We start from the raw sequence: 14,077 nt of genomic DNA, 5'->3' as shown, positions 1-14,077 counted from the left end.
TTCTGCTTTGTTCTGTGAATCTGAAGCCAGGGGTAAATCCCTAATTTGTTATATACATGCAGCACCCAACCCCTATTGTATGGACAGGGTCCTAATTCTTACTAAAATATGTTAGTTATATTAGTTAATTTCTACAATGGGAATACAACTCAGACACCACACATTTTATAAATAATTCATACTTACATGAATGGATTGTAAATGTGTATTTCAGTACATAGCAAATATTGCTAATGCTCAAATGAAAGTGTCTAATCAAGAAAGGGAACTCATACTGTACATGCAGTGGTGGAAAGTGGAACCTAACATGAACAGTGGTGGGAAAGTAATAAGTACATGTAATCACATACTGTACTTATGGTATTTCCTTTTACTTAACTGGTTTATTTACAATTTTCAATACTTTACTTCTACTCCACTACACATTTCAAAGGCAAATATATCTACAAACTCACAATGCAAGCTTATAGATCTATTTTCAAAAGATTTTGAAATGGACAGTGTAGATGAGTAGTAAAGTATATTACTGTATTTTGATGCCAATACCTTTGTACTCAAATTAACTCAAGTTAATTTGTAATACCAGACTTTTACTACGTTGTGGTATTGATACACCACTACATACAGGATCAACAAGTGGAATTGTAAGTAATGACACAAAGAAGTGTGCAGATGAAATTGGAAATGGAATGCTATAAAAAATTGGCAAAGCACCTGAAAATGTATTTTTATTAAAGAGATGGAGAGAGCCTTGTTTTTATAACCCAAAACTAACCCATTTCAATACACAATGACAGAAATAATTATGGATCAAAGTAAGGGATTATGAAGAGTAATACTTTTGAGATATGTTCGCATCTACAGTACAAGACATTTGTCTCAATGAAGCCCTGAGAAATAAAAGTCCAGGTTGATGCATATCAGTCAGGTCATAATGTAAGAAAATAATTGAGGACACAATGGTAAACTCTACAGCTTTATTGAAACCTGAAAAAGAAAACAAGGATAGTAAAAAGTGAACATAGGGTTAGTAAGCTTAAGCTATACAAAGCTTATCACAGAAGCAAATACTCATAATCACACCAGTGATTATCTGACAACAGATGAGCTCTGCAGATTTAGATTACAACAGAATCTGCTAAAACAACTTGGAAGCACAATAACATGCATGATTTGACAAGGACACTATGACTGAAGTTAGTTATTCCTAAAATAAAATAGAAATTGTAGCAAACAAAACTCAAGATGTGCTTTAAAGTAAACCTTTAAATCTCAAGTAAAAGTAACAGGAGTTTATAGTCCATATACATTGTATTCTAAAACTATTCCTGTGGGCCTAGTGCTCTACAAATACCATGAAAATAAGGTTATGTACAAAACCTACAACAGATCAGCTATAGTAAAGAGCGCACACAAGATAAAGTAACTGAAGCACCTACCTTTGATACACCTAAAGGCAAAATCAGATACTTTAAAACCCACTATTAGCAGCTTACATCAATGGAGAAGCTTAACAAATACAAAACAAGCAGGTTTGTACAAAGGTGAGGACTTTGTTCCTTGTGTATGAGGTCAGTTTAAGCCAGGTGTTGCTTGTGACAGCTTTAAACAGCGTATGAGAAACATCCACAGACTAAACAGAAGCTATATGAACTCACTATTTCACATGACACTATTTGGGTATTTTGTCCTAATTTTACTCTCAACAAAATGATCCAAACAAGACAATTATTTTATGCTGATGAAGGAATGACTAATCCCCACTCAACTAATTATTGAGGCAAATTGTTCACAGCACAAAGTGCCAACATGTTGGCACGTTCATGTTTATGTAACAGCATGTACATTGTGTGACGTGTCATCCTTACACCACATTCATTAAAACAACCATGGCATGTACCCAAGTTCTGATGTAGTGGTTAGGCCACCAGCAAAGAGGTACAGAACTGAATGAAATGCAAAGACCTTCCTAAGACGTTTCTATGCCAAAACCTTACATACCTTTGGGGACACATGTTTTCTGAAAGAAAAAAAACTAAACATCTGTATATTTATGTGTGTTAGTGTGTACATGTGTGTGGCTACATTACTTCCTCCCTGAGGAAGAAGGGGGAGGAGCTGGAGGAGCAAACTGAAATGGGGAGTGTCCCATGAGGCCTATCATGGGCTGGGTGGGTTTAAACTGCTGGGCCATGAGGGGCTGTGGGCCAGATGTGGGAGGAGGAGCAGCCTGTGCACCAGCGCTGCTCCCTGACCCAGTGCCTCCTCTAGAGCTGCTGTACTGACTACTGCTGCTGCTGCTGCCGCCATTCTGGTACTGGTTGTAGGACGAGCTGGTGCTGGTGCTGGAGCCGGAGCCGTAGCTACGCCCTCCGTCCCTGCTGCCGCGGTCTCTGTAGGAGGACGAGGAGGAAGAGGAGCGCTCGCCATCTCGGCTGCTTCCCCCGCTGTTGCGGCCGTCCCGCCCATCTCGACTGAAGCTACTTCCCCCGCGGCTGTCCTTGCTGCTGCTGGCCCCGCCCACTGAGCGCATGCGTCTCTCACACTCATCCTGGTACATCAGGTTGGGATTGTTGGAGGAGTCTCTGCCACGGAAACGAGGGCGGCCCCCTGCAAACGGGGAAAGAGATGATGGAGAGAGGACAGTGAAAGCACATGCAAATGTAAAACATTACATAACTGAGCCCATGACACGCAGCCAGGGGTGTCACAATACATATATTCTTTGAATATATGTATTTTTTAGGCGAACATTTGTAACTCAAATTTTGCTTCTGGGGGTCCCTGGAACTAAATATTTTGAGATTGGGGTCCGTGGCCAAATACGTATCATTTTGGGGGTCCTTCACATGAAAAAGTTTGAGCACCACTGACAAAGAAACAGGTTTTTCAAAAAACCTTAGAAGGATTTGAAATATTCAAAGACATTCACAAATGTTCACGATTTTCCAAAAATAGCAGATCTACAAGCTCGCAGCGCGCTGTGAGCTTGTGTATCTGCTATTTTAGTTAAAGCACAAAATAATTGAAGTGAGTCCTAACCCTAACCCTGTACCCAGAGCCCAGAATTTGGTGCGACACCCCTGCACGCAGCCTTCTCACCTCCTCCGCCTCCCCCCCGACTGTCCACCAGCTGCAGCAGTTTGGGGTTGATGGCCTGCCGGGCTTCCTCCAGGACCCGGACGAGCTCCCGAGCCTGACGGAGGTTCCCCGGGGTGAAGAAGGTGTAGGCTGTGCCTTTGTTGGTACTGCGAGCTGTGCGGCCGATGCGGTGGATGTAGTCCTCCGATGAGTTGGGGTAGTCATAGTTGATGACAAACTTCACGTCCTCCACATCTTAGGTTTGGACAATGTTTGGTCAGCGTGACGCCATGGAGGGTTAGAAAAGAGAAACGTTAAGTTAGAAAGTAAACCTGACTGGTGCAGTAATTGAATGAAATGGTCATGCTCGCTTCGGGAATTTGGGATTTCTTTAGACTACCTGCAAGACACCCATCATCCTCTGAAAATCTTCACTTACCTGTTAAAACTATAATTTATGTGTCGCTCATAGAACATTTTATTTTGGAAAGCTTAATTTGGACAAATACTCTACCCCACTTTAAGTTACAGCAACCACAGTATGTAATATCAATGTAATTGACCAATTTGGGTTTGATACTTTAAGCAAAATTGTAGACATAATTAAATAAAAAAAAGAACCAAAGAATCCTTCAAAAGGTGCATCTATCAACCCCAAAAAAAAGACGCTCTTGAAATTGAGAGAAGAATATATGTATATTTGTCTAAGGCAAATTGTAGGTCTGTTTCTTATTGCAGTTGAAAGGGGCTCTGAAAACACTGCTGATTAGGAAAGAAAAGGGGGAGGGTTCTTGTGTCTTAATGCGGTTGGATGGAAGAACGAGGTGGGGTTGGGGTTTGAAGTACTTACCCTGTATCAGATTTAGAGAAGACTTAAAAGGTTAACCCACCCTCCCCCTCACCTTTCCTGGGAGGTCTGCAGGGGTAGGAGGAGAGCACAGAGGACAACAAAACCTCACCACTCCTCCACATCCCTCCCATCACTGGAAAGGTCCAGGCCAGAACACAGGCTGGGCCGTGTTCAGACCCTCCCATCACTGGAAAGGTCCAGGCCAGAACACAGGCTGGGCCGTGTTCAGACCCTCCCATCACTGGAAAGGTCCAGGCCAGAACACAAGCTGGGCCGTGTTCAGATGCTGTCACTGTAAACAGTACATACTTATCTCTGCCTCTTCATGTCTCCAAGCCTTCTTCAGCTTGGGAAAAATTGGTGTTGGGGTTTTGGGCATTGTTAGATTTGAAGCGATGAGTAAAAATCACCTTTGGTTGCTTTCTTAACAAATAGTCTCAATTCTACTGTTTCTAACACTGATATAAAAAACGTTTCTATCCGTGTTATGGGTGGCAGGGGTGGTTGTTGGGATTTTGCAGCAGATAATTCGGAGGAGACAATCAGGAGACCCATAGAGGATCTGGATCCAAATGCCTCCCGGGAAAACATCCACAATTTGACAGTGGTATCCATGAGCCCAGGGATTAATGTGTAGTAACAAGAAACAGACACTGGAGCAGAACGAAGCAGAGTTGTTTGTTGGTAGTTGTTTTTTAACCTAACACAGAGGGCTAGGGAACTTAACTATGCCAGGGAAAATGTCTGCAGACTGAGGCTGTGGCTATAAGAGCTGATGGGGGATTTTGCAACTTGTTGAGCGATGACTACGATTTATTTACAGGTTCTCAGAAGAGCCCTGGGTTGGTAGTTTTGTGTATGACACACAGAAAGACAAAAAGGTGTCAAGGTGTGTAGGGGAAGAGGGATGAAAGCAGGACACACTGTGGAGGCAGGGTAAAGGTCACAAAAGGGAGGCCGAGCAGGTAAACAGGGGTCAGAATTGGTAGAAGAGAAAGAGGACTTCAGGAAGGGAGGTGGTAGGAAGGAAAGGGGAAAGGGGGGATTTGCGGACAAATAGAAACACAGAAACACATCAAAAGAACAGAAAGAGATAGAAAGTGAACAAGAAGATAAAGTGTGAAGTAGTGGGTCTGAGGACAGAGACAGAGCGAGAAGGAGAAAGGGGAGTGAGAGGTGGATATAAGAGGTGGCTCCTCCAGGCCAGGACTCCTGCCAGCCAGGACCAGACATGACGTCCACAGAGGGAGAGGTCGGACAGCACTGCCAGTGGTGGGGGGGCATCGGGGGCTGCAGGGGGCAGTTCAGAGGGGAGCATCCAGCATAGCCGTCCACGCCCAGCTCTGGCTGCTTTCCTTCCCCACTTCCTGGCCGGGTGTCTTCTCGTAACGCACCACTATAATCTTTCAGCTTGCGGAAGCTGGAATAAGGCTATCATGACAGGAGTGCATCCATGGTCCAATATTCTGGGGAGGGAGGGGGAGGGGGGTGGGTCTTTAGCTTTGTTATAGTTTGAACTGCACTGGGGAATGGTAAGAGAACTCCTGAAGAAGGCTTAGGCTATGTGGGGGTTTCTTAATCAATATCATACAGCAACCGATATTGAAAACGTGTCCATAAAGTCTCTGGATGAAATTATAGCTTTACAGGCATGTCTTTGTTGCTGTTGGTGTGGTGCGTTACTGTAACAGGCTGTCGGCATGGCTGAGGGGAGCCCGCCCCCCTGTCCATACCCCCTCTTCGCCCTCTTAACTGACCGCCGCCCCCCACCCCGGGGTCAAATTTGGTATCCCAGTAGCACCCCTCCCTCCCCCGCCCTTGACGCCCAGGCAGCTCAGTGTCCTGGAAGGGGGAGAGTTTTGTTTGAGGGCTCTGGTCTGGGTTTTCAGCAGAGATGGCCGTGTCAGGGATTGATTAATCAGGCCGTCTCTCTCCCCAACTCAGGTTTCGATTAGTCATGCCTAGGTCCGGCTGCAGGCTCCCGAGGGCCTGTGTGCTTCTAGTTGCCGGAAGAGAGACTTGGAAACAAAAACAAAACAAAAATAATAAAATCAAAAGAAAAACAAATGAACACAGAATTAGGTTAAATAATTGATTGTCATCTTGTAAGGGGCTAGATCACCAACCACACCCCTTACATCTTCACACTTCTCAGAGCAAATCAAACCACCAGGCATTCACCAATCCATGTCATTCTCATTTTCACAGTATTTCAATATATTATGTTTCATTCAAGTAGCATAAAATAGCATAAAACTTGACACAAGAAAACCTGTGTCATATATACTTCTCATATACATGCAGTATTTAAGAAGTATGTTCTTTGTAAGCCACACGTTGCACAACAAAGGAAAGCAAAATATGTGTATGGTTGCTGACAATTGATTACAAACCTAATGTACTACATCATGCAATAAGGATAGTGATCTACCTTATACGGTATATTACCAGACAAATGTGTGTGTGTGTGTGTGTGTGTGTGTGTGTGTGTGTGTGCGTGCGTGCGTGCGTGCGTGCGTGCGTGCGTGCGTGCGTGCGTGCGTGCGTGCGTGCGGCGCTGTAATTCTCATCAGCTACGCATGGCATTTGAGAACATGTGACATACCCAAACCACGTGAGGCCACATCAGTAGCAATGAGGATTGGAGCTTTGCCGCTACGGAACTCTGTAACATGAGATAACAGAGAGTTGAGCTTTAGGTCTCATTTCCAAGCAAATTTATATCAGCGAATACCAAAAGCAGCCAAAAAGTGGCTTAAGGCTTTGAAGATAATCATCGTAGAGGACAAACCACCATATCTTTGTTTTACCTGTCAACACCCAGTCTCTCTCGGGCTGGCTCTTGTCGCCATGAATACACATCGCTGGCCACCTGTGAGGCAAACCGGTGACCTGTCAGCTGGCCAAGTAGCACTGTGGCTTAGATCTGAATTATTGTTCTCACTAAAATATCTGGGAGACTTGTTAAAGGTGATACACCATGCATTTAAAAAGTATTTATGTCATATTGTTTGTCTCAAAAACGTTTTTCAAAAGGTTTGAGGCTAAATTACCACTCCTGAATAGAGCCTCTCTCATTTTTGAATGGCTCTCAGAGCATTTTCAGCTGCAGTACCACCTTTGGCCTGAACTGCGCCACCCCCCCAAAAAAGAATTTGAAAAAAAATAAAATAAAAAAAAAATCTTTTGAAAAAAAGAATATTTTGAAAATAAAAATAAAAATAAAAGAAAATCTTCAAAAACGGCCGTCGCTGACGTCAACGACGGCAGCAAATCTGGACAGCCTGTTTTGAGAACCCGTGGGATGCTTTTAACCTCCGCCTTCCCAAAACCAGAGAAAGACACAATGGTCAGAAATGGGACTTTGTGAGGATAGAAGGTGCTAGTGGGACCCCAAAAAAAGGTTTTAAAATAGGAAAAGTGAAATTTCATGGTGTATCACCTTTAAGTGTGATTAAGTGAATAGCGGACTTGCTGCATGAGCAGCCGTTGTGGCGTTACTTACCCATCTCGCCTCATCCTGCGCGTGATGTCATCACATCGTTTCTTGGTCTCCACAAAGATAATGGTCTTGTTTTCCTTCTCAGCCATAATCTCCTCCATCAGCTGAAGCAATCTAGTGAAAGAGAGGCACAAACACTCAAATCTAAAACAATACCTAATGTCATATCCATTGATGGAAAGAAATGTTTTAGCTTTGTGTCTTGTGTTATAATACACATACTGAACATGCTATATTATTCTAGCAGCAGAGTGAAAATAAAGTTGAAATTGACGGCCACTTATTACTTACTTGTTTTCCTTCTCATTCTCCATGCAGACATCAACTATCTGCAGGATGTTGTGGTTGGCACTGAGCTCCAGGGCCCCGACGTTAATCTGGACATAGTCTCTCAGGAAGTCTTCTGCTAATTGGCGAACTTCTTTAGGCCAGGTGGCACTCCACATCAGGGTCTGTCTGTCAGGCTGGGTGAAGACCACATCACATGAGCAATAAGATCAAGTCCTGCAGCATCAATGCATTTTAAACAAGTGTAGTAATGGGACACAGCTTGCTTGAGAATCATGGTGCAGAACATAATAGAAATAATATATAAAACACACACAAAGGTGTAAAAAACATACCATTTTAGAATGAAACCTTTATGCTCACATTTCAAGTCCTGATATGTGACATAAACTATTAACATCCATGCTAAACACACTGCATTATAGAACAAAATCATTTAAGGCTTTGCTGCTAAATGACAGTCCCATAAATGGCAGAATGCATGCATTATACTGAAGTCATCTTAACAGTTTACCCTGATCTGATCAACAATCTTGCGGATCTGTGGTTCAAAGCCCATGTCCAGCATGCGGTCAGCCTCATCCAGTACCAAATAGGTGCAGCGTCCCAGGTTTGTCTTTCCGGCCTCCAGGAAGTCAATCAGACGCCCTGGGGTGGCAATGCAGATCTCAACACCTAGGAGAGAAGGAGAGGGCAATATCTGCATTTGATCCTCTTTATATACAATAATTATATGCAAACTGTGTGTCTCTCATACACGTACTAAGTAAGAAACCAGAAAGACTTCCTAATCGGGACATAAGCGACCGTCAGGTCACATGTATACACAAATTGATACTGTGTCCTGCTGTGTTTTTTAGGCAACATCTGTAGGAGCTGTGTCCATTAATGTCTGCAGAAAGCAACCTCATGGTGGCGCTAGAAGAGAGGCATGTGAGAAATCAGGGGCAGAGGTTGTGGTTTGCCAGCCAAGGAGTGTGTGTGCAAAGTTTGGCCAAAAGTGTGACGTGACGGACAGACGGAGGGAATGACGGAGGGACAGCCGGTGGAGGTTTTCATAGTAACTTGTGACCTGATGGCCGCAATTATATGCAAACTGTGTCTCTCATACACGTACAAAGTAAGAAATAAAGAAGCATGTGTTTGAGTGGCCATTTACCCTGCATCTTAATGAATAAAGAAATGCATGATTATGGACACCATCAAGAATTACACCCAAAATAGTATCATAAGAAGAGAAAAATTCCTCACCTCTCTCCAGGTCACGGATTTGTGGTCCCTTAGGAGCGCCCCCATATACACAGGTGCTTTTAAGACGTGATGACTTTCCATAATCATGAGCCACCTGCTGAACTTGCTGGGCCAGCTCTCTGGTGGGGGCCAGGACCAAGCACTGTAGAAATCACACTCAATTAATGAAATGAAATAAAACAAAGTCCAGGTGCAATAACCATTAGAGTACTGTTTCTCAAACTTTTAAATTTCAAGGTCTCCCCTTAACTCTGACAGTGTACAAATGGAACCAAACAGACCTGTTAGGGTTCATTTGGTTCCATTTTTGTTATCTAGCTAACTTAACCCGGGTCTCCTGCGCAAGTGCTGAAATTCTTTACAATTGAGTTAACAGTCTGCCTGCTTACTATGGGGATGAAGTGAATCAAAATGTGTGTCAAACAAGAAACAGGATTGTGTCAAAGGTCATGTATCACCAAGACCAGTGGTTCCCAAACTTAAAACATTTTTCTTGTCTTTTTATTTTATTTATGAAAATGATTTGTTTTTCTGATTTTATTAATGAAAGTTTTTTTTATTTGTTTAAACTTTTTTAAGATATTTTTATGTGTAGGAAACGAATTTGATATTAAAGGTATATATATTAAAGGTATTTTGTGTTCATCTAGTTTACTTACGATGGGCCCATCTCCTCTTTCTAAGTAGGGCTGGTGGTTTATATGCACAATGGCAGGTAGGAGATACTGAGGAAGACAAGAAGGGCAAAGTTCTTAAACAATTTTACAGGATTGCATCAATTTTAACAAAACCTTGTTGTTTCTAATCAGCTCTTTCTAGTTCTAACTAGCACTCTGGTGCAGAGTGCTAGTTAGTTTGTCATATGAAAAAAAGGTGCTTTTCACATGACTGCTTTCTAGTATCATTATAATGAAGAAATGTTTCTCACAGATAAGGTTTTCCCAGAGCCAGTCTGAGCAATGCCGACCATGTCTCTACCACTGAGAGCCAGGGGAAAACCTTGAGCCTGGATGGCTGTGGGCTCCTTGAAATTCGACTGCATCAACACATCCATCACATATTCTATGGGGTGGAGAAACATTGTTATTGTTGATCTTATACATTAATCTAGCCACACTGGATAATTTGTAATGGTCGTTATGGAATACATGTTTTCCATAAAAGGTCTACAATACACGCATGTGAATTGTTTTGCATGTGCTTCTTGTAAGTCTTGTTTATGTTTGAACTTACGAGGAAAATGTGCATGAGTGAAGCTAGTGGTGGGTTTGGGGCAGCCGGAGCCTCGCACAGTGATTTCCTTCTTCCTGCGAATCTCCTCAACATCATACTGAAAACAAACAGGTCAACAATTCAAGTTTACAACATCTCCTAGGCTCGTTAGAATGACAAGTCGGTTGGATAAGACGGTTCTAGAGATACATGAATTACAGACATACGCACACAGTGAATGTGAGAAATCCGAATAACTTAAGTCATTCTGCAAAATGATTAGTTAAGGTTTAGGTTGGGTTTTAAGATTAGATGTAGGAAGCGGAGGGCTCCGATGACACTATTTGGGGGAAAACACTGCCCTAACCCAACAGTGATCAGGGATTTCACAAAATAGTTTCTTAGTTATTTTGAAGAATAACTCATCAATGGCTGGCTGCTTGGTTAACCACGACACATGAATTTTGTGCGCACAGCCGCACACTATATATACCTGGCTCATACGCTGCAGGTCTGGGTGTTCATTATAAAAGTTTTTTTCAAACTTGGGAAGTGATTCCAAGTCCCATTTCTTCTTGCGTAAGCGGTCCCCTGGGTTCCCAAACTTCTTGCCAGGACCACCACCTCTGCTGGAACCAAAGCGAGGGCTTCTACATGACGAGATATAAATAATAAACAATGTTAAATTTAACCTGGGAATATAATTACATTTCTCTGGGTTGTTGCGCTATTTCTCAACTTAAGTTACAGACGTTTCAATATGCAGCAATCTTCACAAAGAAAACATTTACTTTAACTACTTTACTAAGTAGGCCTACTGTAAGTACAATTTTGAGGTATTTTTACTTTAATTAAGTAATTCCACTTTCCAGTACTTTTACTTCTACTCCACTACATCTCAGAGGCAAATACTGTACTTTATACTACAATTATTTGAAAACTTAACTAGCTACTTTGTAGATTTTGATTATTAACAAAACATACAGTAATCGCAAATTTTTGGCCATTTGAAAATATGAGTAATTTCTGCTTTTGTACTTTAAGTACATTTTGATACCAATACTTTCGTAGGCCTACTTTTACTAAATTACATTTTGAATTCAGGACTTTTACTTGTAACAGAGACAGAGTACATAGGCCTACATTACAATATTGACATTCCTTTTTTTTTTTTTACTTACTCCTCTTTTCTCCTCTCTTTACTTTTTCTTTACTCCTTTTTAGTAAAAAATGTGAGTACTTTTCACACCACTGGTTAAATAGCATAATGTGAGTACTTTTCCCACCACAGGTTAAAATAGCATAATGTGAGTACTTTTTCCACCATTGGTTAAATAGCATAAATGTGAATACTTTTCCCACCACAGCCACAGGTTAAATAGCATAAATGCGAGTACTTTTTCCACCATTGGTTAACAGCATGCTAGCTAGCCCTGCTTATTTAACGTTACTTACCCTCTGTCGCGGCCTCTGTCCCTGTCTCTGTCCCCGTAAGAACCTCTCATTATAGATAATATCAATTATATGAGCAGGTGCGAACACGTGCAATATTCTGTTGTTCTTTATCGCTGGTTATGTTAACTAGGCCTTGCTAGCTTTGACAATGGTTTCCCTCTTCTGCTCTATGACTGAAGCTAACGTGCAAATTTCACACACACAAAAATGAAGAAAACGTTACATTGATAGCTAGTCAGCTATTTCAATGACCAAAAACGTCTGCCAAACAAAAGACAAGTATTAAATCAAATACAAGTTACGAATACTTTAGATGCGCTACAGTTGTTGATGCTACTGTTATTATTATTAGCTGATTGCGACACGGTTGCCGGACCGGAAGTAGCTCATAGCAACTGCAGCTGTTTAGTCTCGCGTAGCCAGACAACTATTCCACAATCTCTGGGAGCATTTGACCAAATCGCGGAGGCAACCGTCTGGCCACGCGAGACTAGCAGCTGTTTAATGTTGTCACCAGGCTTTTCAGTACATGTGGGAAATTCTGGATTCTATTTGCTGCTCTGTGCTCTAATCCGGTCTAAAGCCCGCCTACTATATCCTGTAAATTGCTTATATACTTTGTGCATGCACACAAGCCGGTTCCGTATCCGCTGTAGATCGGATCTTTATCTTGCAAAGTGAATTTATCCGAATAGAGACAGTGAAGCATTGAAACATTAATAAATAAACCACATATCTGACCTATCACAGGTACAACTCAAAAGTGGTTGAATGTTTTTCTTTTTTATATATATATATAAAAACATACTGCCTTACACTGATAAAAAGGTCATCCTTTGAAATGTTGTCTTCGAGTCAACTCCACAATACAAGACAAGTTATCAAACATATAATTTTCCGAATGTCTGTCTGAGTGAGTGTCTGTCTGTCTGTCTGTCTGTCTGTCTGTCTGTCTGTCTGTCTGTCTGTCTGTCTGTCTGAGTGTCTGTCACAGCGTTTCTCCTCAGTGGCTGGAGCAATTGATCTGAAATCGCATCACCATTAGCATATGAACACACCTGACATCACATAACTGTGAAGCCCGTTTGTCACTTTCACAAATCATATGCTGTATATTAGCATTTTTATGGTGTATCTATATCTATTCTGCATCTAGCTTGAGGCATGTCTATTCTGCATCTAGCATGAGGCAACATGTTTAACCAGCTGTGTGTGTGTGTGTGTGTGTGTGTGTGTGTGTGTGTGTGCGTGTGCGTGTGTGTGTGTGTGTGTTTGTGTGTGCGTGCAGGCGGGTGGCGGGCTGGGGGTCGGTTGTCTGGCCCTGTTACAGATTTTGTCCAAAAATCATGCAGATCGGTACACAGTATCTGTATCTCTGTAGCCATTAAACGAAACGGGTATTTCTTACATTGATGCTCCTACATATTATCATGCAAGCACCAGTTAAAGTTACTTTCCATCCCTCATATACTGTGTGCACAGTGCACAGTGCACATCCCATAACCCACACACTGCACATCATTTCGGAGCTCATATCTTTGAACGGGTAAGGGCTAGTTGCATTTTAATATTAAAATACTAGTGCACCGGGGCGCCCGCTGGGCTGGTGGTCAAGGCGCGTACCATATACTAGGCTATGATGCCTGATGGAGTCGCCGGTTCGATTCCCGATCCGGACGACCTTGTCATTCCCCATCTCTCTCCCTATTTCCTGTCAGTCTACTGTCCTATCGAATAAAGGCATAAAAAGCCCAAAAACAAATCTTTAAAAAAAAAAAAATACTAGTGCACCGAATGACAATATTTTATTACGCTGAACGACACATACTACAGCTCAGATTTTCTTTAATTAAAACTCATTCCTTCAGCAATGTCCTTTTAGCTATTCTTACAATATTAATATTGTGTCCAATATTCTAAAGGTTCTGTATTTTTTGTTTTCTTTCAAATAAGTGTTCCTGATCATAGTAATCATTCTAATGCTATGCTTTTTATTGATGTTTTATTGATGCTTTATTCACTGTCCTTCATGTTAACATTTTTAACAATATTATATCACTGTATCTCAGACAGTATTTTGTTAGGGGAATAAATGAGAATACTCTAGTCTAGAAGACCAGACATAGGTGCATATCGGTTAATTGTTTTTGCACTACCCACTCACATATAGTATTCTGTTATATTTTATGATATAAAAATGATATCAGCATTGGTGCTCTAGTTAAGTTGTTCCCAAACTTTTTGGCAACCTTTTGGCAAGGAGAAATTTCCCTTGGACCCAAATCCTGACCCTGTGTTTTGGAAACACTGGTCTAGTTAGTGGACACTGTAGAAAACCACCTGAAAGAATAGTACACATCTCCATTTGTCTATAATCGTTTATTATTTTTTTCAACATCAACAAAGACAAATAGCATCAAAACCTAAGAGGTAATAAT

At 41.7% G+C, this 14,077-nt stretch overlaps 1 protein-coding gene across 1 annotated transcript; it reads right to left on the bottom strand.

Moving 5' to 3' along the window:
* Window positions 1–969: 969 nt before the first annotated feature.
* On the bottom strand, window positions 970–12,019 carry LOC308282557 (putative ATP-dependent RNA helicase DDX17). Its single transcript, XM_080722937.1, has 13 exons — window positions 11,640–12,019; window positions 10,678–10,834; window positions 10,206–10,302; window positions 9,901–10,034; window positions 9,632–9,697; window positions 8,973–9,114; window positions 8,236–8,396; window positions 7,725–7,897; window positions 7,437–7,547; window positions 6,742–6,803; window positions 6,537–6,596; window positions 3,103–3,336; window positions 970–2,610 (listed from the first exon to the last, which is right to left on the bottom strand). The coding sequence occupies exons 1-13, from the start codon at window positions 11,687–11,689 to the stop codon at window positions 2,087–2,089; spliced, it is 1,971 nt and encodes a 656-aa protein (XP_080579063.1). The 5' UTR covers window positions 11,690–12,019; the 3' UTR covers window positions 970–2,086.
* Between the last annotated feature and the right edge of the window lie 2,058 nt (window positions 12,020–14,077).

The sequence above is a fragment of the Nannobrachium achirus genome (assembly GCF_963921795.1).
Source record: "Nannobrachium achirus genome assembly, chromosome: 4".
NCBI lineage: Eukaryota > Metazoa > Chordata > Actinopteri > Myctophiformes > Myctophidae > Nannobrachium > Nannobrachium achirus.
Note: the sequence above shows the minus strand (reverse complement) of the source record. Positions and strands in the feature narration are given on the sequence as shown.